The 21,982-nt window shown below is 35.7% G+C and overlaps 3 protein-coding genes across 3 annotated transcripts; all 3 read right to left on the reverse strand.

The window, feature by feature from the left end:
* Window positions 1-1,439: 1,439 nt before the first annotated feature.
* LOC145058154 (DELLA protein RGL2-like) lies at window positions 1,440-8,395 on the reverse strand. The gene is made up of 2 exons (XM_079006066.1): window positions 8,234-8,395; window positions 1,440-3,246 (listed from the first exon to the last, which is right to left on the reverse strand). Exons 1-2 carry the CDS (start codon window positions 8,245-8,247, stop codon window positions 1,638-1,640), a joined length of 1,623 nt encoding a protein of 540 aa, XP_078862192.1. The 5' UTR covers window positions 8,248-8,395; the 3' UTR covers window positions 1,440-1,637.
* LOC145056848 (uncharacterized) lies at window positions 6,140-7,090 on the reverse strand. Its single transcript, XM_079004575.1, has 2 exons — window positions 6,773-7,090; window positions 6,140-6,697 (listed from the first exon to the last, which is right to left on the reverse strand). Exons 1-2 carry the CDS (start codon window positions 7,088-7,090, stop codon window positions 6,140-6,142), a joined length of 876 nt encoding a protein of 291 aa, XP_078860701.1.
* Window positions 8,396-16,817: 8,422 nt separating the features above from the next.
* Window positions 16,818-18,440, reverse strand: LOC145059581 (DELLA protein 1-like). Its single transcript, XM_079007412.1, has one exon. It carries the CDS (start codon window positions 18,438-18,440, stop codon window positions 16,818-16,820), a length of 1,623 nt encoding a protein of 540 aa, XP_078863538.1.
* Between the last annotated feature and the right edge of the window lie 3,542 nt (window positions 18,441-21,982).

Below are 21,982 nucleotides of genomic sequence, written 5' to 3' on the forward strand. Positions count from 1 at the left end.
ATTAAACACTAAAAATTAAACATCCAAAAACCCCCAAAAATCTATCTATAAGTATATAACCCGAATAACCAAATAACATGTACAAGATGATTAAGGAGTCGAATAACCCCAATATTTTGCATTACTTTTGTAGCTTATGATTTCATAACAAATCTTTTAAAGGAGCAAGTGTCGATCAAAGCCTACTGTCGCAAGGTGCAATTGTTGATCAAAAAAAAATTTAGGAAGGAGCAATTCGCAATCAACTGTCGATCAAAGAGATTGTAGCAATCAACTGTCGATTCGGTGTAATAGGATATGCGATTTGGTGCAATTGGATTTGGTTTTTCGGAAGGAGCAATTGGATTTGGTTTTTTTGGGTAATGTCACAGAACCGAATAAGTAATTGTGCAAGAGAAAAAAAACGACTCTTCATATTCGGTTCGGTTTTTTGGACCGAATAAGCCCTTATTCGGGTAATCCGGACCGAATAACCCGAAAACCGAATAAGCCTTAAATAGATACCCGAAAACCGAATCGAATTACTTATTCGGGTCTAATTTGGTTCGGTTCGGTTCTCGGTTCGGTTTGGTTTTCGGCCCAAATTCTCATCCCTACCTTGTACTACATTATTAGTGCATAGTAGTAGTGTTTAAGGAGTCATTTGTACCATTTATTTGTTGGGTTTGACATGCCTAACAACATGCCACAAAAAATGTGTACCTTAACTATGGAAGGAACTGAAAGGAAGTATTGTTGTATGCTATATTGACTTGTTACACACTTAATATGCCTTTCAGGATCAGTCAAAAATCCCTTGGATTCCTCGATGTATTTATATGCCTATCGGCATCTTTGATATCGAGGTGATGTGAGAATAGGTGTTTCGATTCGTGTAACATATCAATGTTATTAGTTTATTACTCACCAAGAGAATGCCATCTCCATATAATACAAGTATGATAAAGTTTCTCCAATTGATATATACATTGATCTACTTGATTCTTAATGAAGTAATTATTGTTCATCACTTTATCGAACATTAGATACCATTGACACGGAGTTTGATTCAACATATATATTGATTCCTTGAGTTTATACATTAGATGTTCTTAGTTTATACATTAGATGTTCTTAACGCTTATAAATGCAATTATTTGCTTACGTTATAATGTAAACATTATTGTGTAAATCTTAGTTAAAAAAATTGTTTCACATCTATTTGATGTAGCTCTAAATGCAAATGAGCTACTAGGGCCATTATGATCCTAAGGAAGGTCAATTTGAAAAATGGGTGAGAATGTTTCTTAGTGATAAACACCCACACCTTCCCCATATGTAGAGAGGGATAGGAAAAATTATAAACAGTGGAATATTCTCATCATTGATTGAAAATAAAAAATGATTAGTTAAAAAGTGACAGTTAAATCATATTAATCTATTATAAAGCTGCATGCTAGTGTTGTATATAAACCATCGCAAACATATTGAACATGGTTATTTCTCAGGCCACAAGAGAGATGAATAAATTTTAAACAAAAAACACGCAGCTGAAAATTGAGATGCACAAGTTCTGCATAGCAGGTAAAAAGTATATAGCCTTATGGTCTTATTTACATATCTAAGCAGGTTAAACATTAAGTGCTCCAAGATCACTATCATGAGAATTTCCAAACAGAGAGACACTGGATTGGTGATCCTTTCCACCCAATAATTAAGCAATTTCCGTCCATATCAAAAGTGCAAGAATTTCCACAAGAAAATATACCTGTAACCAGGTTTGCTTGATATAAAGAGGACATACTCAATTCTGTCTCCTTCATTCCAAACCTGGCGAAAAATTTTCTCCAGACATTAATATTCACATTCCGAATCACTCTTTCCGCTCCTTCAGTTGCCACAATGCTCCATATTCCATTACCCATATACACCGATTCAGTTATAGCACGGTTTTCATCTTCACGATCCATACAGTCTTCTAAAGCGTCAAAGAACGCTCCATAAAAGAAAAGAGCTTCAATAAAACGATCCACAAAGTTGGGTGAGTTAAGATTTGCTGCACCTTCGATTACCACCATAACACGAGGATTTATACTTTTTATCACTTTCATCAGAGATTCAAGTCGGTCCTGCTGCCCAATCATGCCCCACAAACCATATGATGAGAAAACGGCCAATGCTTCCTCTGGATCCAACTCAAGGAGATCTTCTTTAAAATCCAGCATATCTCCCACCATAGCCACATGGAAAGAGAAAGACAGGTTTATGGATTCAGCAAAACTCTTCAACCAATGACCCGTCTGCTCAATCTTCTCTTTAAAGTTAGTCCCGACAGCAGTTATTTTAAGATGTTTGATCGGACAAGTGGGTTGAGATGCAAGAGCTTGCATTAGAATCGTACAATGCACACCTTGTTTGATCGAGAGATCAATTATATGCACTTTTGTTGCCCCCGCTACAGCATCAACCAAAGCTTGAACCCCAGAAAATTTACCAGCTTGAAAAAAAGGTAACTTCTGATAAACTGAGACCGATGTTGGATTAGGGCTCAACGTTCTCTCTTCAATATAATCTACGTGTTCCTTTCCTGGGCCATGGAATGAGATTCTTCCGGTTTCTTTAGCTATCTTCTCTCGTAAAGCTTTAGAGAAATAGTGCACTAACCTTTGAATAGGGTTTCCAGAACTAGAAGATAACGTATCACACCAATTGAGAAGCTTACTCGAACGTTCAAACTGTTGCTGAGAGACTTTCTGTGCCGAAAGTAAAAGATTTTGAATGAGTTCAATATCTTTAGCTTTTTGGTTAGAAAAGACAGAGAATGAAGAGCTATACGGATGGCTAGGCATTGAGATATCATTTATGGAAGATGAACAAGATTGTATGAACTTTTCTCCACCTAAACGAATAACTGCATCAGTTGATAGCTTGTGCCCACTCACTTCATAGCGTACTACATCAGGACTTGTTGTCTTTGTCCTTTTAGGATTTGCATGTGGTTTAACAAGCTCAGAATATTGAGATTCAATATTTGCAAGCTCCTGCATCTGATGTTCATACCGTGGAAATGGAGGGGTGGTGTCCAGAAACAAGGCATCCAAATCATGGAAAGCTTTTAGTGGTTGTTGCTGATCTATTTCATGGTATTCCGATGAAAACAAAAGTCCATGGGTTGCATTAAATTTATTTCCTGTATCATCTTCCTGCCATAACTGAGGCAACTTCCCAAAACTCCCCATTTCCTGATTATCGACATCATTACCAAGCCTGTGGAAGGGGGTCATTTCATTCAGATTCTCAATGCTGTTCTAATTAGAGCTCTCTTGTTAAAGAGAGAAATCAGAGGTTAAGTTAACCACCCGATCCTAAGGATTTACAAAAACCAAGTACACATGAGAAGTTGAAAGAACATAAAAGGCCCTGTTCTTCATGGACATTGATGTTATCATTGTCGATGTGTTCAATGTTGTGACTTAGCACCATGTTATTTTAATTTAAGATATTCAGCTTACCAAACAGAATTTAATATATTCAATTCTTTCTTTGACTTATTCAAATTACTGAAATTAAATTATAATAAGGTTTAGCAATTATATTAAAATATTGCACTTGTAAAATTTAGGAGGACCTTATAAAATCCCATTCCAATCTTCAAAGCATTTCTTTAATGCTTTTACCCAACTTCTTCCAAAGACATGTTTCACCGTGACAAATAGGGTTTTAGGATCTTGATCATACAAACTTACTAAATTTTATATCCATGTTGGGGCCAAATTAGACTTCTGAACAACTTGAACAACCTAATTGTAAACATCATTTCACTTCGCCTTTATTAGTAAAACAAAAACATAATCATACAACCAATTTTAGATACCCAGATTGAATTGCAACTTATAATCCTTAAAATGGAATGAAGAACAAGAACACCTATCAAACAAAACCTTGAAATAATACCAAATTCAAAAACCCCATATATATATATATATATATATATATATATATATATATATATATATATATATATATATATATATATATATATATATTCACCCCTTAATACCCTTCAAATAATACCGAATTCAAAAACCCCGTACATATTCACCCCTTAATTGGCTTCAAACAAATAAAAAACACAAACTTTTTATGGAACTATAAATACTTATCTACCCATGAAATAAAAGTTGAAATGACTCTCGCCTTCAAAAGAATCCACTTATTTCATGAATGCTCATGGTGTCGATCTCCCATATTGTCTTTGACTTTTTAATATTTTTCATTCTTTCTTAAAACTAACCATTAATTAAAACACCTAAAACCTTAGGAGATGAGAATAAAGATTAAGGGGTCGTTTGATAGTTGCTAACTGGGTTAGAAGCTGACTGAGTTAGAAATGCTGACTGAGTCCATATCTGACTGAGTTTATGTTGTTTGATTATTTATCTGAATGGTTGTGCTGAATGAAAAAATGACCATATTACTCTTGTGTTGTCTCTTGTGCTGGATAAAAAAATTATAAAACCACAAATTATCATATAAAATCCAAATTAAACATACATCAATTAAAATCCAAATACAAAGTGTAATACAAAATTCAAATACAAATTGTCATACATAATAAAAAAAGTATACCATTTAACGTGGACCATTTGAAAATAACTGATTAGCAATCTGGTCACGCAAATTAGTCATATAGTTAATGGCTTCTGAACCCCATTCTATGCCTTCTATGTCTTGACCCTCATTTCCTCCACCACCTACATTATGACTAACCATAGTGTTTTGTTCAAAGTTCGTAAATAATTCATCTTCAATATTGTATTTCCTTATAAAATTATGGACCGCAACACAAGAAATTTTAATGTCTCTTTGCACTGGAAAAGGATAAGGAGCCATTTGTTTTAAAATTGGAAATCTCGCCTTCAATACACCATAAGCACGTTCAATGTAATTTCTAAGTTGTGCATGAGCATGATTGAACATTTCTTCCTTAGTCAAAGCTCTGTTTCTTCGAAAATCGGCTAACCAATACCTAGTATTGCGGTAGGGAGCCATAAATCCACGGGTGTTGGTGTATGCGGCATCACAAAGGTAATATTTATCTGTAGATGCATGAAAAATTTATCATATAAATAATATAGATAATAAAACGTATAGTAAAGTTACAAACCTGGTGGAGGGAATGGAAATCCGGAAGTTGGGTTAAATGCAACTTCTTTCAAAACTTTAGAATCATGTGCTATGCCCTCCCATCCAGCCCATACAAAGATGAATATCATATCAAAATTACAAATTCCAATTACATTTTGATAACATTCACCTTTTCCTCTTCCCCTATAACGAGTTTGTTGATCAACAGGCACAACTACATGTACAAGTGTTCCATCTAGTGCACCTATTACTCCGGGAAATATTTGCATTAGCCGTCTATGTCGTTCTGAGGTATTTGTTGTTGAATTAGACGAGGTTGGTACTATAATTTCTCGTGCAAAACACATCATTGCACGTAAGACCTCATGAAAACATTGATGAATCGTTTGTGTGGAGTGATGAAATCTTTCTTTAACGGCTCGAAAACGTTCATTATGTCCTATAACATGTAAAAACATAGCCATCTTCTCTTCAACGCTTATCGTCCTACTAGATTGCAACCAATTTCTTTGTGTAAAGTGATTGCATAATAGTACAAATGCATCTTGTGAAAGACGTATCATATCGTAACATTATATAGGACATCCGTGTATCAAATCTTGCGTATACACATATCCCTTTGCTACCTGTTCGCTAGCTCTTATTCTTTTAATTATTCTTTGCCTTTGTCGGACCAACATCAACCAATACCACGAGAATATAAGAAAATATAAAAAGTCACCTTCTTTATCCATGTGTCCTGTTAGATGTCAAATACAAATTCATTTTAATCAATAACATAACAATCAATAACATATCAATCCATAACATGACAATCAATAACATAACAATCCATAACATAACAAATCGTAACATGTAAATACGAAAAACATAACATTCCATAACATATAAATTCATATAACATAACCGCACCTAAGAAAAACAATCCATAACATAACTAAACCATAGAATACTAATGTCTAACAATGAACCATAACATACTAAAGTCAAACATAACATGTAAATACTAAAGTCAACCAACTAATCCAAACTTTTTTCCTGCATTTGTTACCCACGACTCACAAGTTGACAAGTTAAGACGCAACCAAATTTTCCTATTACCAACACTTTCAGCAAATAACATAAGAGCAATGGTGTATTTCAGATCATATTCTCCCCACTCCAAGCTTGTCAACTTCGCCATACAAGCATCCATCTCCTTGTCAAGATTATTTGCTTCGGTGAATGCTTGTGCAGCCTTGATAATCTCTTTTCCAACTTCTTTCAACTCATCATCAAGTGTGGTTTCTTTAGGACCATTTCGTTTGCCCCCCTTGTTTTTTGTCCGCCCAGATGATTCCTCACTAGTAGGTTGAGGTACTGTTGAGCTTGGGGTATCTGCATGAGGTGCTGGCTCATCCATCTCTGTATCCTCAAAATCATGTGTACTGAAGGTTTCATTGGGATGAGGTAATGTCGAAGATGGCCCCCAACTGTGAACACCGGTCGAGGTCGCCCCATCAAATAGTTGGGTACAAAGTTCAGGGCAAGGGAGGGGTGCATTTCTCAGCTTATCTACATACTTGTTCAACTGTTTGACAAATTTAATAAATATTATTAAAGTGGTAAAAAAATAATCTACTTTAAAAAATATGTATATATGTACCTTCGCTTCCGCTTCCCATTCTTCATTAGTCATGTTAAAAGAATTCGTAACGGGATTATAAATATTTCCTGTTTTGTTTTTAAGTTTTAACCACACTGCATACTTTGCTTTTAAATAGTCATATCGGTTTTTCATTTGTTTTTTGTCGACAATAAAATTATGATCTGTTTTCAATTTCTCCACGACCACAGCCCATGAGCTTACTTTTAGTCCGCTATCCTCCCGACCATTTCTTGTTAATTCTTGTATACATGCTTCCAAAAAAGTTTTGTCCACCAATTCCGACTTCCAACTAACCCTAATTCTTTTGTCTGCCATATCTATTGTAAAAAAGAAAAAAAAATCTAATCATCCACATAACACACATTTACAAACACTATTTGCTTGATGTCAATAAGATAAAACATATATTTTTTTTGTTTAACCTAAAGTTAATACAACTTGAAGACAATACTTGGGAGATATCATATACACAGTACATAACTTGAAGACAAGATCTCATATATCAGTTTGGTAATACACATACACCTATGTAACAAATTCTAATCATTGTCTTGAGCATTTTGATCTTACACACATATGCACATAAACATATCATATACACACAGTAAACAATTCATTCGATTTAACAACTATATAAGGGCTGTGATTTCACACATTAGTTCATACAGATTTCATACACAAGCAATTCATTCCTTCATATAGATAAAATCAGATTTCATAAACAAAAAGACATTATAAATTGATTTCATGCCAACCCTTTGTTCTAATTGAATCCAAAAATAATGAAAGAAGTAATTTCAAACCCTAATTTCAGAATGAAATCATCAATTTGACAACAAACATTGAAGGGGTTTTGTGATTTCAGAAAAAAAAAACACGAACAAGCGTACCTGCAGTCGATCTCCTCACCGGGGCTGTTACTTCGTCGGCGCTGGAGCTGTTACTTCGTTGGCGCAGGAGGTTCGCTGGAAGCTGGAGGTAATCGTCGATGGAGCTGTTGCTGCGTTGCGCTGAATGTTGAAGGAAGAGGAAGAATAGCGGTGATTTGTGTTAGGGCGCAGAAGAAAAATGCATCGGTCGGTCGGTCAGCCTCTTTTATTTTTGGACCGAGTCAGCTCCTTGGACATTGATTACTTACCGAGTCAGCCACAATGGAAGCCCATCAAACAGTCTGACTACTGACCGGGTCAGCAGTCAGCTCTGACCAGACTGGGTAAGTGCAAACCAAACGACCCCTAAGTGATTCACATACTTCACTTACCATCATTTAGACTCGAATATAGAGAAATCAGTTGACATTGAGAGCTGACAGTTAACGGTAAAACTTTAGAATTTCATATTTTAAAACCAAGTATTTAGAACTTGTAGAACTTTAGATTATTAGAAATTAGAACTCGTGTCAAAAACGTATTAGCAAATCAGTTGACAAAATGGATAATCAAAATTCGGAAAACTCACAAAGTAAGAGACATAGAGTCGTAGTCTCTTGGGGGCTTCACTTTAGCTTGACCGCTTTGCTCAACGTTTGGGGAATGTCAAAGAGGCACATGATTTTTACGTTTCAATACCTTTGTGAAACTGATGAACTCCTTAAAAATGAAATGACCAACATTCATTTGAGGGCCCCAAACTAGTTGGCCCTGCTCTCTCTCTCTCTCTCTCTCTCTATATATATATATATATATATATATATATATATATATATATATATATATATATATAATCAATCAATTTTTCTTATGCTTACTAACTAGTTTTTCTTATGAATGATATTAATTTGACGATTATTTGAATTAAATGTATAGGTGTTAAATATTGTGAAAATGGCACAAAATGATGCACAAAGGCATTCAAGGAATTACATAAAGAAAACAAAGATCAAAAGCCAAAGAATTTGAAGATTTATGCATTTGAAAAAAAATAAAAATAATTTTTTATATAAGTTAAAATAAATTAATTTAATTTAAATAAAAAAAAAGAGAAATTAGCAGCAACAACGTCGAGCTGCTACAACATAAACCCAATCCAATCTTGAAACCCACCAGACACGGCTTATTTGAACTCCGACCTACTCCAAATTACGGACCCACCGGTGCCTCGTACCTAGCTCCGACTCTTTTCTCATCGATGTGACCCACAACTCTAACTGATATCTGACTCTTAGATCTGTGAAATTCCCTCTAAACGATGTCGTTTTGAGTATCTGAGTTCCATTTTCCACTTTCCAGCCAAATTTATTCCAATTTTAACCACTTTTCCAATTTTACACCCATTTTCAATCATTTTCCAACCTTTCTTCCATCCTTTTATATTCATTTTTTTCATTAGAATTTTTTTGTTGATGATATCCAATCTAAAATATTAATATTTTCTCTTTAACTCTTACCATTTTACTTAAATACCACCACATACCAAACCATTCAATACACATGTCAACTCCTCTAACACTTTGTTGGTTTTTATAGAAACAATGGTTTCAAAAACACAAAGATGGCAACAAAAGAATTTAAAATGTGAATAACATAAAATAATTTTATTCCCACCAAATGGTAATGGTGCATGAACATGAAAGATTAACACAACCATATGAAGAAAAGAAATAACAACCTTTGTAGCATTTAGTTCCTCTTGAGAGGTTGATTGTTGAAGAAGATGACAAGAGCACACAAGAGAGCCCTTCTCGGGATATCCACTAATAATAACCAAGCAACTTGAATGCTAGTTCTTCTTTCAACAAAATAAAATCTTAAGTATATAAGACAAAAGTCAATTTTTTTTCTAGAAAGAGAGAATCCAAGTATCAACTTCTGTCTACTTTGTCTTAAACAACTAAGAGAGAAAAGAGAAGGGGTAAGGGAAAAGTCACTTTTTGGAATGAATAAAGAAAGACCAAGTTGAAAGCTTTTAATCTTGTATCTTTACACATTAGGCCGTCTTCACACTTTAAGAGTTTCCATACCTCTAGCAACCTATGCTTAATAATTATGTCAAGACATGGTTCTAAAACATGTTTTCCTAATTAACAATAAACAAAATTCCATGACCCTCCTCTCTCTAACTCACAACATAGAGAAGAAAAGGATAAAATGTTTGTTAGGAAGTAAAGCGGATAACTAGCAAAACTATAAACACACAAGACACAATATTTATGTCGTTCGGTCAAGGTGACCTACATCCACGGGCCGGAAGGGAGTGTTCTTTATTTCAGAGCTCTCAAACAGAGGTTACAAGTACACTTACACAAAGATTCGCCTACCACTCTAGAATTCAAGATACAAAGTGACCTAGCATGCATCCTTATTTGTACTTGAGGGATCAGACCTAAAACCCTAATGGGCCAAGCACATTGGCCCAAAGGTCCATGCAAGGTGTCAACCAATCACAATCCGCCATGCATCATCTTATGGAACATTCTTGAGCATCATCATCTTCTAGGCATACTTGGATTAACATGGTACAACAAAGGAATCAATGTGGCGCATCATGTACCAAGATGGTCCATGATGGTGTAACAACGTCTTCATGGCGCAAGAACTCTAGGTGGCGCAACAGGGATATAAATGGTGCAAGAGCATCAAGTATGGTGCATAAACATCCATCTTGGAGAAACAACATCACCATGGAGCAACAGGCATATGCATGACGCAACAAGAAGCATCATGGCGTAACTGGAGAACAAAATGACGCAAAAAGGAGTGCCATGGTGCAAGAGCATCCCTCTTGGCTAGTAATGACATCCAGTGCCGTCCTAGCCTCCTCTATAGTAAGCTGAAAAGCACGAACTCGAGACCTCTGGGGCTCCGCCCTACCCTGACATCCATCCATGATCCTTAGAGTAGCCGGTGCTGGAGCATGCGTTGGCCTCGTAGCGAGCAAGGGACATTTGGCTTTCATATGGCCAACCTGCTCATAGTGATAACAAATATGGGCACTCGATACTGGGACCTGATGACGACAATCCTTGACATAATACCCCTCCTTGCCATATTTGTGGCATCCAGATGAATATCGGCAAGCACTATCATGAACCTTACGACACTTTTCACAAGTGTGACCCTTCTATCCCCCAAATCTTGAATCGGCGTGCTTGAATCGCTTCGCTATAGGCTACTGAACATGATCCTGCCTTAGCTCCCTCTCCTAGAGCTCAATCTCAAACTCCCGCCTCCTCGCGGCCTCCTGAAGCTTAGCGAGAGTACCATAACGTTGGGTGGACATGAACTGTCGGATATCTGTCTTGAGCATGCTCAAGTCCGAGTCATCTGAGCCTGCTCAGAAGCAAAAAACTCAAGGAAGAAAAGATCCCTCTCTATAAACATCTTGGTGATCTCCATCACCGTCTCAGTCCCCTGTCTCAGATCCAGATACTCTTGAGCCAACCTCTTCCTCTCTACCAAAGGAACATACCTCGTGCAAAACATCTTCGAAAACTTCTCCCAAGTAACAACATTTCTCTGCTCAGGAGTGTAAGAGCCAGACACTGGTCTCCACTAATCCTTCGCCCTGACCAGAGAAGGTTTAAGGTGCACTTGACCTTCTGGTCTACAGGGCAAGAACAAGTGAAGAAACAACCCTCCACATCAAACAACCATCTCATCACCATAATCGAGTCCCTGATCCTATCAAACTCTGGGGGTTTCATATTGTTGAAGTCACGATACTAGAAAGCTCTCTCTCCTCAAGGCCCTTCAGGAAAAACGAAAACGGTAGCTGTAGCAACAACAATCTCAGAAAAGGCAGCATATTGATCATCAAAGAGCTCAATCATAGCAGTCTTAATAGACCCAAACATCTCCAACATAGACCTTCGAACAGCAGCAGCCACCTAAGTGGCGACGATCTACCGAATTTGATCATCAATCAATCATGGCCTACCCTGGCCACCCGCTCCAGACCTTGATCCTCTCGTCTCCACCATTCTAAAATTAAACCAAAACACACCAAAAAAGCCACAATACACATTGCTACAATCACAAGAAGAGACTAAACCCTTGGGGTTTGCAACTTTTTTGCTACGAGTAGAGGTCCTATGCTTCTAGGCAATTCTATCATACCATTCCTGAAGATACATAGCCTATTACTAGCATGTTGTTCTATCATAAACATCATATCAAATAACAATGTGGTAACTTGGGGTATACTTTCTTGCTCCGACTGATCATACACATCACATCCTTCCTTGGTTACTTTTGAAAACAATTTTGAAAACCATTTTTAAAACTTTTACAGTTCCCCAGTTTGAGTCTAGATTCACACGAATGTTCATCCAATTCTCTCAAACCAAGGATCTGATACCAACTTGTAACATCCCAAAAAATCATAGCAATTTAACTTTTTCAAAACAACCTATTAACCATAAAGTGTTTACTGAAAATCCATTGTTTCTAAAGTATAAATCAAAATCAGAGTGTCCCAAAAATCCAATAACATATAAATAAGAAGATGTGCACGATCACGCCTTTGCTTTCCCACTATCATCTGAAGTACCTGAAATAATAAATTGAAACTATAAGCCAAAGCTTAGTGAGTTCCCCCAAAGTACCAACACAAAAACATATAACAACATGCATACTGAATCCATAACTAACAGACTGGATTACCCCTAAGCCCACAACATAAGGCTGGCTTGCCTTCCAGCCCACAACTCATGTATGGCTTGCTCTCGAGCCCACAACATAAGTCTGGCTTGCCCTCCAGGCCCACAACTTATGTCTGGCTTGCTCCCGGGTTGGGTGGCTTTTTTACAAAGCAGTATAACCTCAACCCAACCATATTATATTGACACATACATAATGAATAATTATATAACCAACAAATAGATAAACATGCAGATGTAATAGATCACTACATCAGAGCGACATCCTATATACCAGGATACATAACCTAATGGGCCGATATTGGGGCCTTCGACCTACAAGTACAATGATAAAAGTCACCTCTTAGTCTGAACAAATAGCTGAATAGGTCTTTGGTCCGAATCTCAGCTCTACCCGTCACCTATTCATCAAATAGGGACCAATCTCAAATACCACTCAAAATACCCAAAATGCCCTTAGGTCAAACTTGGTCAAAGTCAAAAAGTCAAACTTGGTAACCATAACTGAGTATGTTGGGTGTACTCAAACTCTACATGAGTCTTACTCGATCATTGACAAAAACGGGCGTTGGACTGCGTACGCACAATGTACCACTTGGTACACCCATTATACGCCCAACGTATGTTCTTGGCCCCTTCCCCTTCTTATTAAGAGCTTAATGCTTAAGTCCTTACGACCAAATTACAGATCTAGACCTCAAATGGCGTCCTTAACCATAAAGTTTCCAACTTTATGGTTGAGATGGCCATTAAGTGACCAAAGACAAAACCATAACTACTTAACCCATTAAGTCCTTGCAACTTATGTATGGAAGGAATATAACAATCAAGATTATATTTTTATGCTTTTAGATGCTTCAAAACGTCTGAAAGGACAACTTATATGGATTAGAGTAACCCATACTCAAAATTGCAAACTTATGGGACCACAAGAACACCATTTTATAACTAAACAAGATCTAAACAACTCTTAATAATTTTCAGAGCTTTTTACCTCCAAATGATGCCAAATGATGTTGCTATTCTGGATCCAAAGAGTCCTACTCCTCCAAGGTGATATTCTCTTCTTTCTCTCTCCTTCAAGGTTACCAAAACACACATAAAATGCTCAAGAATGCTATAAAATGGATTAGGGTTTCCTTGGAGATGAAGGTGGGTTGGAGGCTGATGAATGAAGGTAGGTTGGGGACTTAAGGATGCTTAAATAGGGTCCAAACCCTAAAAGTTAGGGTTTGAAGTTCTGTCACGTATGCCCAACGTACGTGAGCTCCACCCAATATTTACAAAAATGCCACTGTGGGCCATTTTGCAACACATCTTATACCCACGTGCTAAAATGCAAATAGTCTTCATACATAGGGTTTAAAAATTAAATTACCTCAATATCAAGATGTTACACATTAACCCCTAGGGTTGGATCATTCACAACCTTCATCACCCTTAGACCATTTCTTCAAAAACCGTAAACTCCTTCTACTTGGTTTGAGCCTTGGAATCATTTTGTGAGCTTATCTTGTTTGTTTAGTGATTGACGCTTGAAGAACAAGGTGTTTGTAAAGTGCATAAAAGAAGGGTTCAAGTGTAGACCCAACAAGGTTGCTTCATTTTCGGACTATCGTGAGTAAAAATCTTCTAACTTGCTCATTAGTTTCAAAGATCTTGTTGTTTGTCAAATTTGTCACTTTTTGGTCCCTTTGAGCCCATGTTTTGGAGTTGAGATAACTCTGGTACGTTTTAAGCACTATGAAACACACTTTAGACTTGTTGGACTAGGAAAGTTGTGTTTTGATGCTTGTTCTTTAAGCTATGCAAGCTTTGTGGGTGGTTTAGGTCATTTTGAGTTTAAAAGTCTAGATCTTGTGACTTTTAGGATGACTTAATGGATAAAGTAGGAAACTTTATTCATTTGAACATTGTTAGAGTTCAGATGTGGAAGATGAGGTTGTGACTTAATGGATCAAGTGAAAAAACCCTTGTTAAATTGGCCTGAGCGTGGAGTGTTCGTCTTGGTTACGACGCGATTTTAGGGTTTTCTCAGGTGTGCTTATTTTTTTGGTTGTCAATCTTGACTATTTTTTCATGTAGTGGGTGTGGGGCGCCCATGAGAGGGTGTGGTATGCTTGGTTCACCAATAGTTAATTTTTTTTTTTGACTTTTTGACCAGTTCAACTTTTGGTCAAATTGAGGGGTTTCGAGTTATAGACTAAGATTTATTCTCTGTTTGGTTAGGCGGATCGTGTAGCGGATTCCTTGGACTTTGGGTAGTGGATTTCAGCTCTTTGATCATGTGAGTCTTCTCACTATACTAAGTAGGACACTAAGTGTTAGAGTATGCTTGTTTTCTTTGTGACTCCTACTTGGATGTTTGTATGTATACCGGGCGAGGCCCGTTTATATGTTTATTGGGTGAGACCTGTGGGTGAGGCCTATTTATACGTTTATTGGGAGAGACCCATTTACCTGTTTATTGGGCGAGACCCATTATGGTATGTGGTATTTTGGAAACTCATTAAGTTTTCTGCTTACAGTTTTCAGTTTAAATGTTGCAGGTCTTTTTTACATTACGGGTAAGAGCATGACGTAATTGCATCTCATCTACTTTTATGATTTTGAAAGGTTCCAAACTTATGAATTTATTACTCTGAATTATGTCAATAAATAACTGAATGTTACCTTTTTATGATTTAAGGGTATGGATTCCTCTGTTTTAAAAATGAAAAATTTGGTCTAAAATTTGTGACATTACAATATATATATATATATATATATATATATATATATATATTGCTCTTAGTATTGGACATTGTTATCGTATTTCTGCATCTTAGTTTGTTTTCCATATTGTTGTTGGGTTTTACATTTGTTTATGAGATCACGTATTTGATATCTCTTCGAGATATGTTTGAATATCTAAGGTAGTTATTGAGATCCGCCATAGGGTCCCCAACACGATGTTGCACAATAAAAATATTGTACTTACTAGAACTTTAAAATTGATTGATGGAGGGAATTGTCACGGAAAATGCACAATCTAAACAGCTTATTCGAAGCTTGAAAATATACAACATATGAATTTTAGTGAGAACACAAGAAGAACCTTTTGAACACAATAAAGAGTGTTTTAATTGGAACTCTGTGAATAGCTTTTCTGTTTAAAAAAAGTGGTTCATAAAAAACCATGATAAAAGTTGAAAAAATGAAAGAGAAAAAATCGGTATATAGACGTGTTGTTTGTATTATATGTCTACAATTTGAAGGTAATTGTTGCAACCATGCCCATTAAAACTAAAACAAAGACAAACCATACACCAACTCTGGGTTTTCGATACTAGTTATGAACGGTAACTAGACTAGACAAATGTTATTATCCTTTTAAAGAATAGTAAAACAAAACTAATAATACACTCTTATTCATGATTCTCAGTTTTCGAAGGTATGTTATACAACTATACAGATTTAGTCCTTTTAATTACAAATGTCATATCCTTCATACTACTTACATTTCATACTACTTACATTTAAGCCTATGACATGTCATGTAGTCAACATGACATGTCATTATGACAAACTTTATGGTACATAATACTCCATCCGTCCCAAAATTATAGTCCATCTTTACTTTTTGGATTGTCCCAAAATAATAGTCCACTTCAAAAATAAATAACATTTTTACCAAAATGCCCCCTCATTATTACTTAACCAACTAAGTATTTAATGGAACATTAAATGCAAAGTAAGGATAAAACTGTCATTTTATTGTATAAAGTTAGTGGTAATTAATATTTCCTTAATCTGTGTGTTTTTTGTAGTTAACATGTAATTGTCATAACCAAATAGTCTTAAGGCTACACTAATGAGTTATTTTCCAACAATATTGTATCATTGACATAAAACATGTAACTAGACTAGACCATTGCTATTATCCTTTTAAAGAAGAGTACAACGAAAATAATAATACTCTTATTCATGATTCTCAGTTTTGGAAGGTGTGTTATACAACTCTATAGATTTAGTCCTAGTTACAAATGTCAAATCCTCCATACTACTTACATTTAAGCCTAGGACATGTTATGTCATCATGACAAACTTTATGGTACATAATATAGTGTAGTCAACATGTAATTATCATAACAAAATAGTCCTAGGGCTATACTAATGAGTTATTTTCCAACAATCTTCTCATCATTGACAGAAAACAACATATGATTAGTTAAAAAGTGGCGGCTAAAACATATTACTAGATCATATAGACAACATGCTAGTGTTGTACTAGCCATAACAAACGTATAGATCATGGTTATATTTCTCATGCCACCAGAGAGATATAAATTCGAACAACAGCTGAAAAGTGAAATGCACAAGTTCTGCAGAGCAGGTAAAAACTATATACCCTTGTGGCCATTTCTAAATATCTAAGATTCAACATTAAGTGCTCTAAAATCACTATCATGAGAACTTCCAAGCGGAAAGAAACTGGATTGGTGCTCCTTTCCACCCAATAATTAAGCAATTTCCGTCCATATCAAAGGTGCAAGAACTTCCACAGCAAATTTTTTCTGCAACCAGATTTGCTTGATATAAAGAAGACATACTCAGTTCTGTTTCCTTCATCCCAAACCTTGCGAAAAATTTTCTCCAGACATTAATATGCACATTCCGAATCACCCTTTCCGCTCCTTCAGTTGCCACAATGCTCCTTATTCCATTACCCATATACACAGATTCAGTTATAGAACGGTTTTCATCTTCACGATCCATACAGTCTTCTAAAGCATCAAAGAGTGCCCCAAAATAGAAAAGTGATTCAATAAAACGATTCACAAATTTGGGTGAGTTAAGATTTACTGCAGCTTCGGATACCACCATAACACGAGGATTTATATTTTTTATGACTTTCATCAGAGATTCAAGTCGGCCCTGCTGCCCAATCATGCCCCACAAACCATATGATGAGTAAACGGCCAATGCTTCTTCTGGATCCAACTCAAGAAGATTTTCATTAAACATAAGCATATCTTCCACCATAGCCACATTGAAAGAGAAAGAAAGGTTTATAGATTCAGCAAAACTCTTCAACCAATCACCAGCCTGTTCGATTTTCTCTTTGTAGTTAGTCCCGACAGCGGTTATTTTCAGATGCTCTATAGTACATATGGGTTGAGAAATAAGAGCTTGCATTAGAATCGTACCCTGCACACCTTGTTTTATCGATAGATCAATTACATGCACTTTTGTTGCCCCAACAACAGCATCAACCAAAGCCTGAACCCCTGAAAATTGACCAACTTGAAAAAACGGTAACTTCTGATAAATTGAGACCGTTGTTGGATTAGCGCTCAACATTCTCTTTGCGAGATCATCTACATGGTTCTTTCTTGGGCCATGGAATGATATTCTTCCGGTTTCATTAGCGATCTTCTCTCTTAAAGCTTTCGAGAAATAGTGCACTAACCTTTGAATGGGGTTTCCTGAATTAGAAGATGACGCGTCACACCAATCCAGAAGCTTACTCGAACGTTCAAACTTTTGGTTGGAGACTTTCTCTGCGGAAAGTAAAAGATTTTGAATGAGTTCAATATCTTTAGTTTCCTGGATAGAAAAGCCAGAGAATGAAGTGCTATACGGATGGCTAGGAATCGAGATATCATTTATCGAAGATGAACAAGATTGTATGAACTTTTCTCCACCTAAACGAATAACTGCATCCGTTGATAGCTTGCGCTCACTCACTTCATTGCGTACTACATCATGACTTGTTGTCTTTGTCCTTTTAGGATTTGTATGAGGTTTAATAAGCTCCGAATATTGAGATTCAATATTTGCAAGCTCCTGCATCTGATGTTCATACGATCGAAGTGGAGGAGTTGTGTCAAGAAACAAGGCGTCCAAATTATGGAAAGCTTTTAAAGGTTGTTGCCCTACTTGATCGTTTGCTGTTGGAAAACAAAGTCGATTGGTTGCCTCAGATTTATTTCCTGTATCATCTTCCTGGGATAACCGAGGCAACTTCCCAAAACTCCCTATTTCTTGAATCTCCACATCATAACTATGCCGGTTGAAGGGGGCCATTTCATTCAGATTTTCAACGCTGTTCAAATGAGAGGGCTCTTGTTAAAGAGTGAAACCAAATTACAGGTTTATCCACCGGATCCTAAGGATGTACATAGACCAAGTCCACAGGAGCTAGAAGTAAACAAAGAAAAACATAAAACGTCCTATTCTTGACGGGGGATATTGATGTTATCGCTGTCGATGTGTTCAATGTTGTCACTTGGCACCATCTTAATCAAAGATATTCAGCTAACCAAAAAGAATTTTATATTTTCAATTCTTTCTTTGACTTATTCAAAGGATAATTATCTGTCAAAAGCATTGCTACAAATAGTAAATACAAATTTCCAGGAAAATATCAGTTATTATTATAGGTAGAAGATAAATTGTAATCTAAAAAAAATATACACAACATCATCCAAACGGCATATGTCACAAAATCATACCATGTACGAGTTAAATCACAAAACACTATTAATATTTTAGGGCATGTTAAAGTTATAACATTGGAACTTTTTTGTGAAATTTCGCATTTCAACTCTAGGCTCCGATCACAATTCACATGGAAAGATATATATATATATATATATATATATATATATATATATATATATATATATATATATATATATATATATATATATATATATATATATATATATATATATATATATATATATATATATATATATATATAAAGTGAATATACCCTTGAGTAGGCATGCAAGAACCGGTGTTTTTTTATGAACCGGACCGGTTCAGAAAACCGGTTTGGTTTTGGTCAACTAAGTCAAAACTGGTTCACCCGGAAACCGGTTCAATTCCAAACCGGTTCAGTCCCAAAAAAATCCAAACATATGTAAACCGGTTCAGAAAAAACCGGTTCGATGCATATTATGTTTTTTTTTTGGCTAATAAGTGTAAAATTGGAATGAGTTTTTTTAGATTCTATTGCTTTTGATTGTGTTTAACCATGAAAAAAATGGGATTCACAGTAGGTTTTTTTGGGGTGGAATGAATTGGGAAGGAATACGCCATATGGTAATACACACATATACACGTCCATATATATATTTCTTGTTTAATAATATACATGTTTTTTTAATGTATTAACTTTTTTTTTTTGGTTTTAAATTTGATATCTGTGTATATGTACAAAAACATAATGTATGTACAAAATTGTTTTTACAACCTTTTTTTCCATTTTTTTTTCATTTTTTATATTGGAGATACATAATACAACTTCAAACATAAAAACACAAAACATCCAAATTGTCAAACTAATACATCTTCAAATATAAAACATTGTTGTCGTTGTAGTCTTCATTCCAAATCCGTAGCCATTATATTTATTCGTCATCCGCCATGTCATTGCGCAATCCTCTCTCATACTTGATATCTTCTAGGGTGAGTGGCACCGACATTCCCATTGCTACTTCTTCCTCGTGTATTCGTGCTTCGGCATGCAACGATGTGCCTTCTAGTACTTCAATGTCTTTTATCATTTCCACGCCATCAAGGTAACATTTTAAGAAAATGCACACTTCCACCGACAAAGAGGTTAGTTTTGTTCTTCTTGGTGATATTACCCTGCCACTAATAGAAAAAACGGATTTCGAAGCTACCGTAGAAGATTGGGAGCTTAGTAGATCACGGGCCATAGCGGCTAGAATCGAAAATTAGGTTTCCTTTCCTTTCCACCAAGCCAAAATATCAAAATTTTCGAAGTCTTGAATACTCATTTGAGACAAGAAATCGGAACCAATGTACCTTCCGAGCTCACTACTAGGGGTGTTAGACCGTGATCGTTTGGAATTTTCATTCCTGAAAGTATTATAAAGTCTAATTGTTTCGTTATTTTGGTGAGAAGTGGATCTGAATGCCCTCGTATTTTGCGTCATGTCATTAATGTTTGTTGAACCATATTTTGTTAAATAAACTTCAAACAAATTTTGAAATACTTTGTTAAATTTTGAAACTTCCTTTGATGTATAATCCATGTCATCATCCAATAAACCCAAATCGTAACAAATATTTGCAATTAAAGTCTCAATCCCCTAACATTTAGAGTCAGATTCAAAGCGGCGGGACAACTAATAATGAGAGGCATTTCTTGAAAATATTTATTTAACTTTGCTTTCATCGGTTTCATCATATTAGCAAACATTGTGCTACTCATTTCAAACTCATTTATTTTCGCACACATTAAAAAAATTTGGTTAAAAACTAAACAACTTGTAGGATAATAAACCCCGATAAAAAAATAGTTGCTTTTTTAAAAGGGAAAATGACTCTTTAGGGTAATTAACTATTGTATTTGTTTTCATTTGGTCCTTTTCTTATTTTTTGTACTTAATATACCATCGAACTTATTGTTTGTGTTCACCATAACCCTTTTGACCGGATTTTGACTTGTGATAATCGGTCAAAGGGTTATGGTGAACACAAACAATAAGTTCGATGGTATAATGAGTACAAAAAAAGGAAAGATACCAAATGAGAACAAATGCAACAGTTGGTTACCCTCTTGATTCATTTTCCCTTTACTCATTTACAGTAAATCCCATGTCATCTCCTGCTGATATTAATGACTTTATGAGATTCATTCTTGCTTCTCTTCAAAACATAACCCACGAAATAACATTATTCATACATGTACAATTTTGTAATGCACTCGAATCTCTATTAGGGGAATATTTACTAAGCAAGTGCATTTCATGACTACATTTACATTTCCAATCAAATGATTTATCATATCATGGATTTTAGACAAGTCTACAAACGAGGGGAATCACAAGTGCTGTGATTTTTAAGTTTACTTAGCTTTAAGATCGAATTCATGGGATAAGATACAACATCAATATATATAATATCAATGCAGCTTTTGCAGACATGTCACCATAATATATCTTGAGGTAAACGTCGTTTATGCTGATTAATATACCTCTCATACACAGTCATATCATTTGGCAGAGAGGTGTTGATAGCTAACCACAGTAAGCATAGTATAGACCATGTTTTAGCGAAGTTACCCCTCCGAAACGCTCTTCATATGCGTTCTGGCCAAAGATGGTTGCGGTCTTTGATAATTTTGCAACTTTAATTTCATTTAACTTTTCGGGGAAAATGACTTAGGAGGGTAACCAACTATTGCGTTAGTTCTCATTTGGCCCCTTTCCTTTTTTTTGTACTCAATATACCATCAAACTTATTGTTTGTGTTCAACATAACCCTTTTGACCGACTATCACAGGTCAAAAGTCGGTCAAAAGGGTTATGGTGAATGCAAACAACAAGTTCGATAGTATATTGAGTACAAAAAAAAAGGAAAATGACCAAATGAAAACAAACATAATAGTTAGTTACCCTCAAGAGTCATTTTCCCTTTTTAAAAACATCAAGCATGTCCGTAACATGTTTGATAGTATCCCAACTTGATTCCGGATAAGCCGTAACCTTGTTACGGTCCGCAAGGTTGTGATAGAACATTTTTAAAGTACCTTTTAGACGTAAGGCACAATCAAACATTTTGCAAGTGGAGTTCTATTAGGTATTATTTTC

Source organism: Lactuca serriola, chromosome 6 (genome assembly GCF_051521515.1).
Source record: "Lactuca serriola cultivar US96UC23 chromosome 6, Lser_US96UC23_V15, whole genome shotgun sequence".
NCBI lineage: Eukaryota > Viridiplantae > Streptophyta > Magnoliopsida > Asterales > Asteraceae > Lactuca > Lactuca serriola.

Bases quoted from the DNA above. Each gene is read 5' to 3' on its own strand.
- LOC145059581 (XM_079007412.1), bottom strand. From the start codon at position 18,440: ATGGCCCCCTTCAACCGGCATAGTTATGATGTGGAGATTCAAGAAATA.
- LOC145056848 (XM_079004575.1), bottom strand. From the start codon at position 7,090: ATGGCAGACAAAAGAATTAGGGTTAGTTGGAAGTCGGAATTGGTGGAC. The intron at 6,698-6,772 runs GTACATATATAC...TTTGTCAAACAG, and splicing joins AATGGGAAGCGGAAGCGAAG to TTGAACAAGTATGTAGATAA.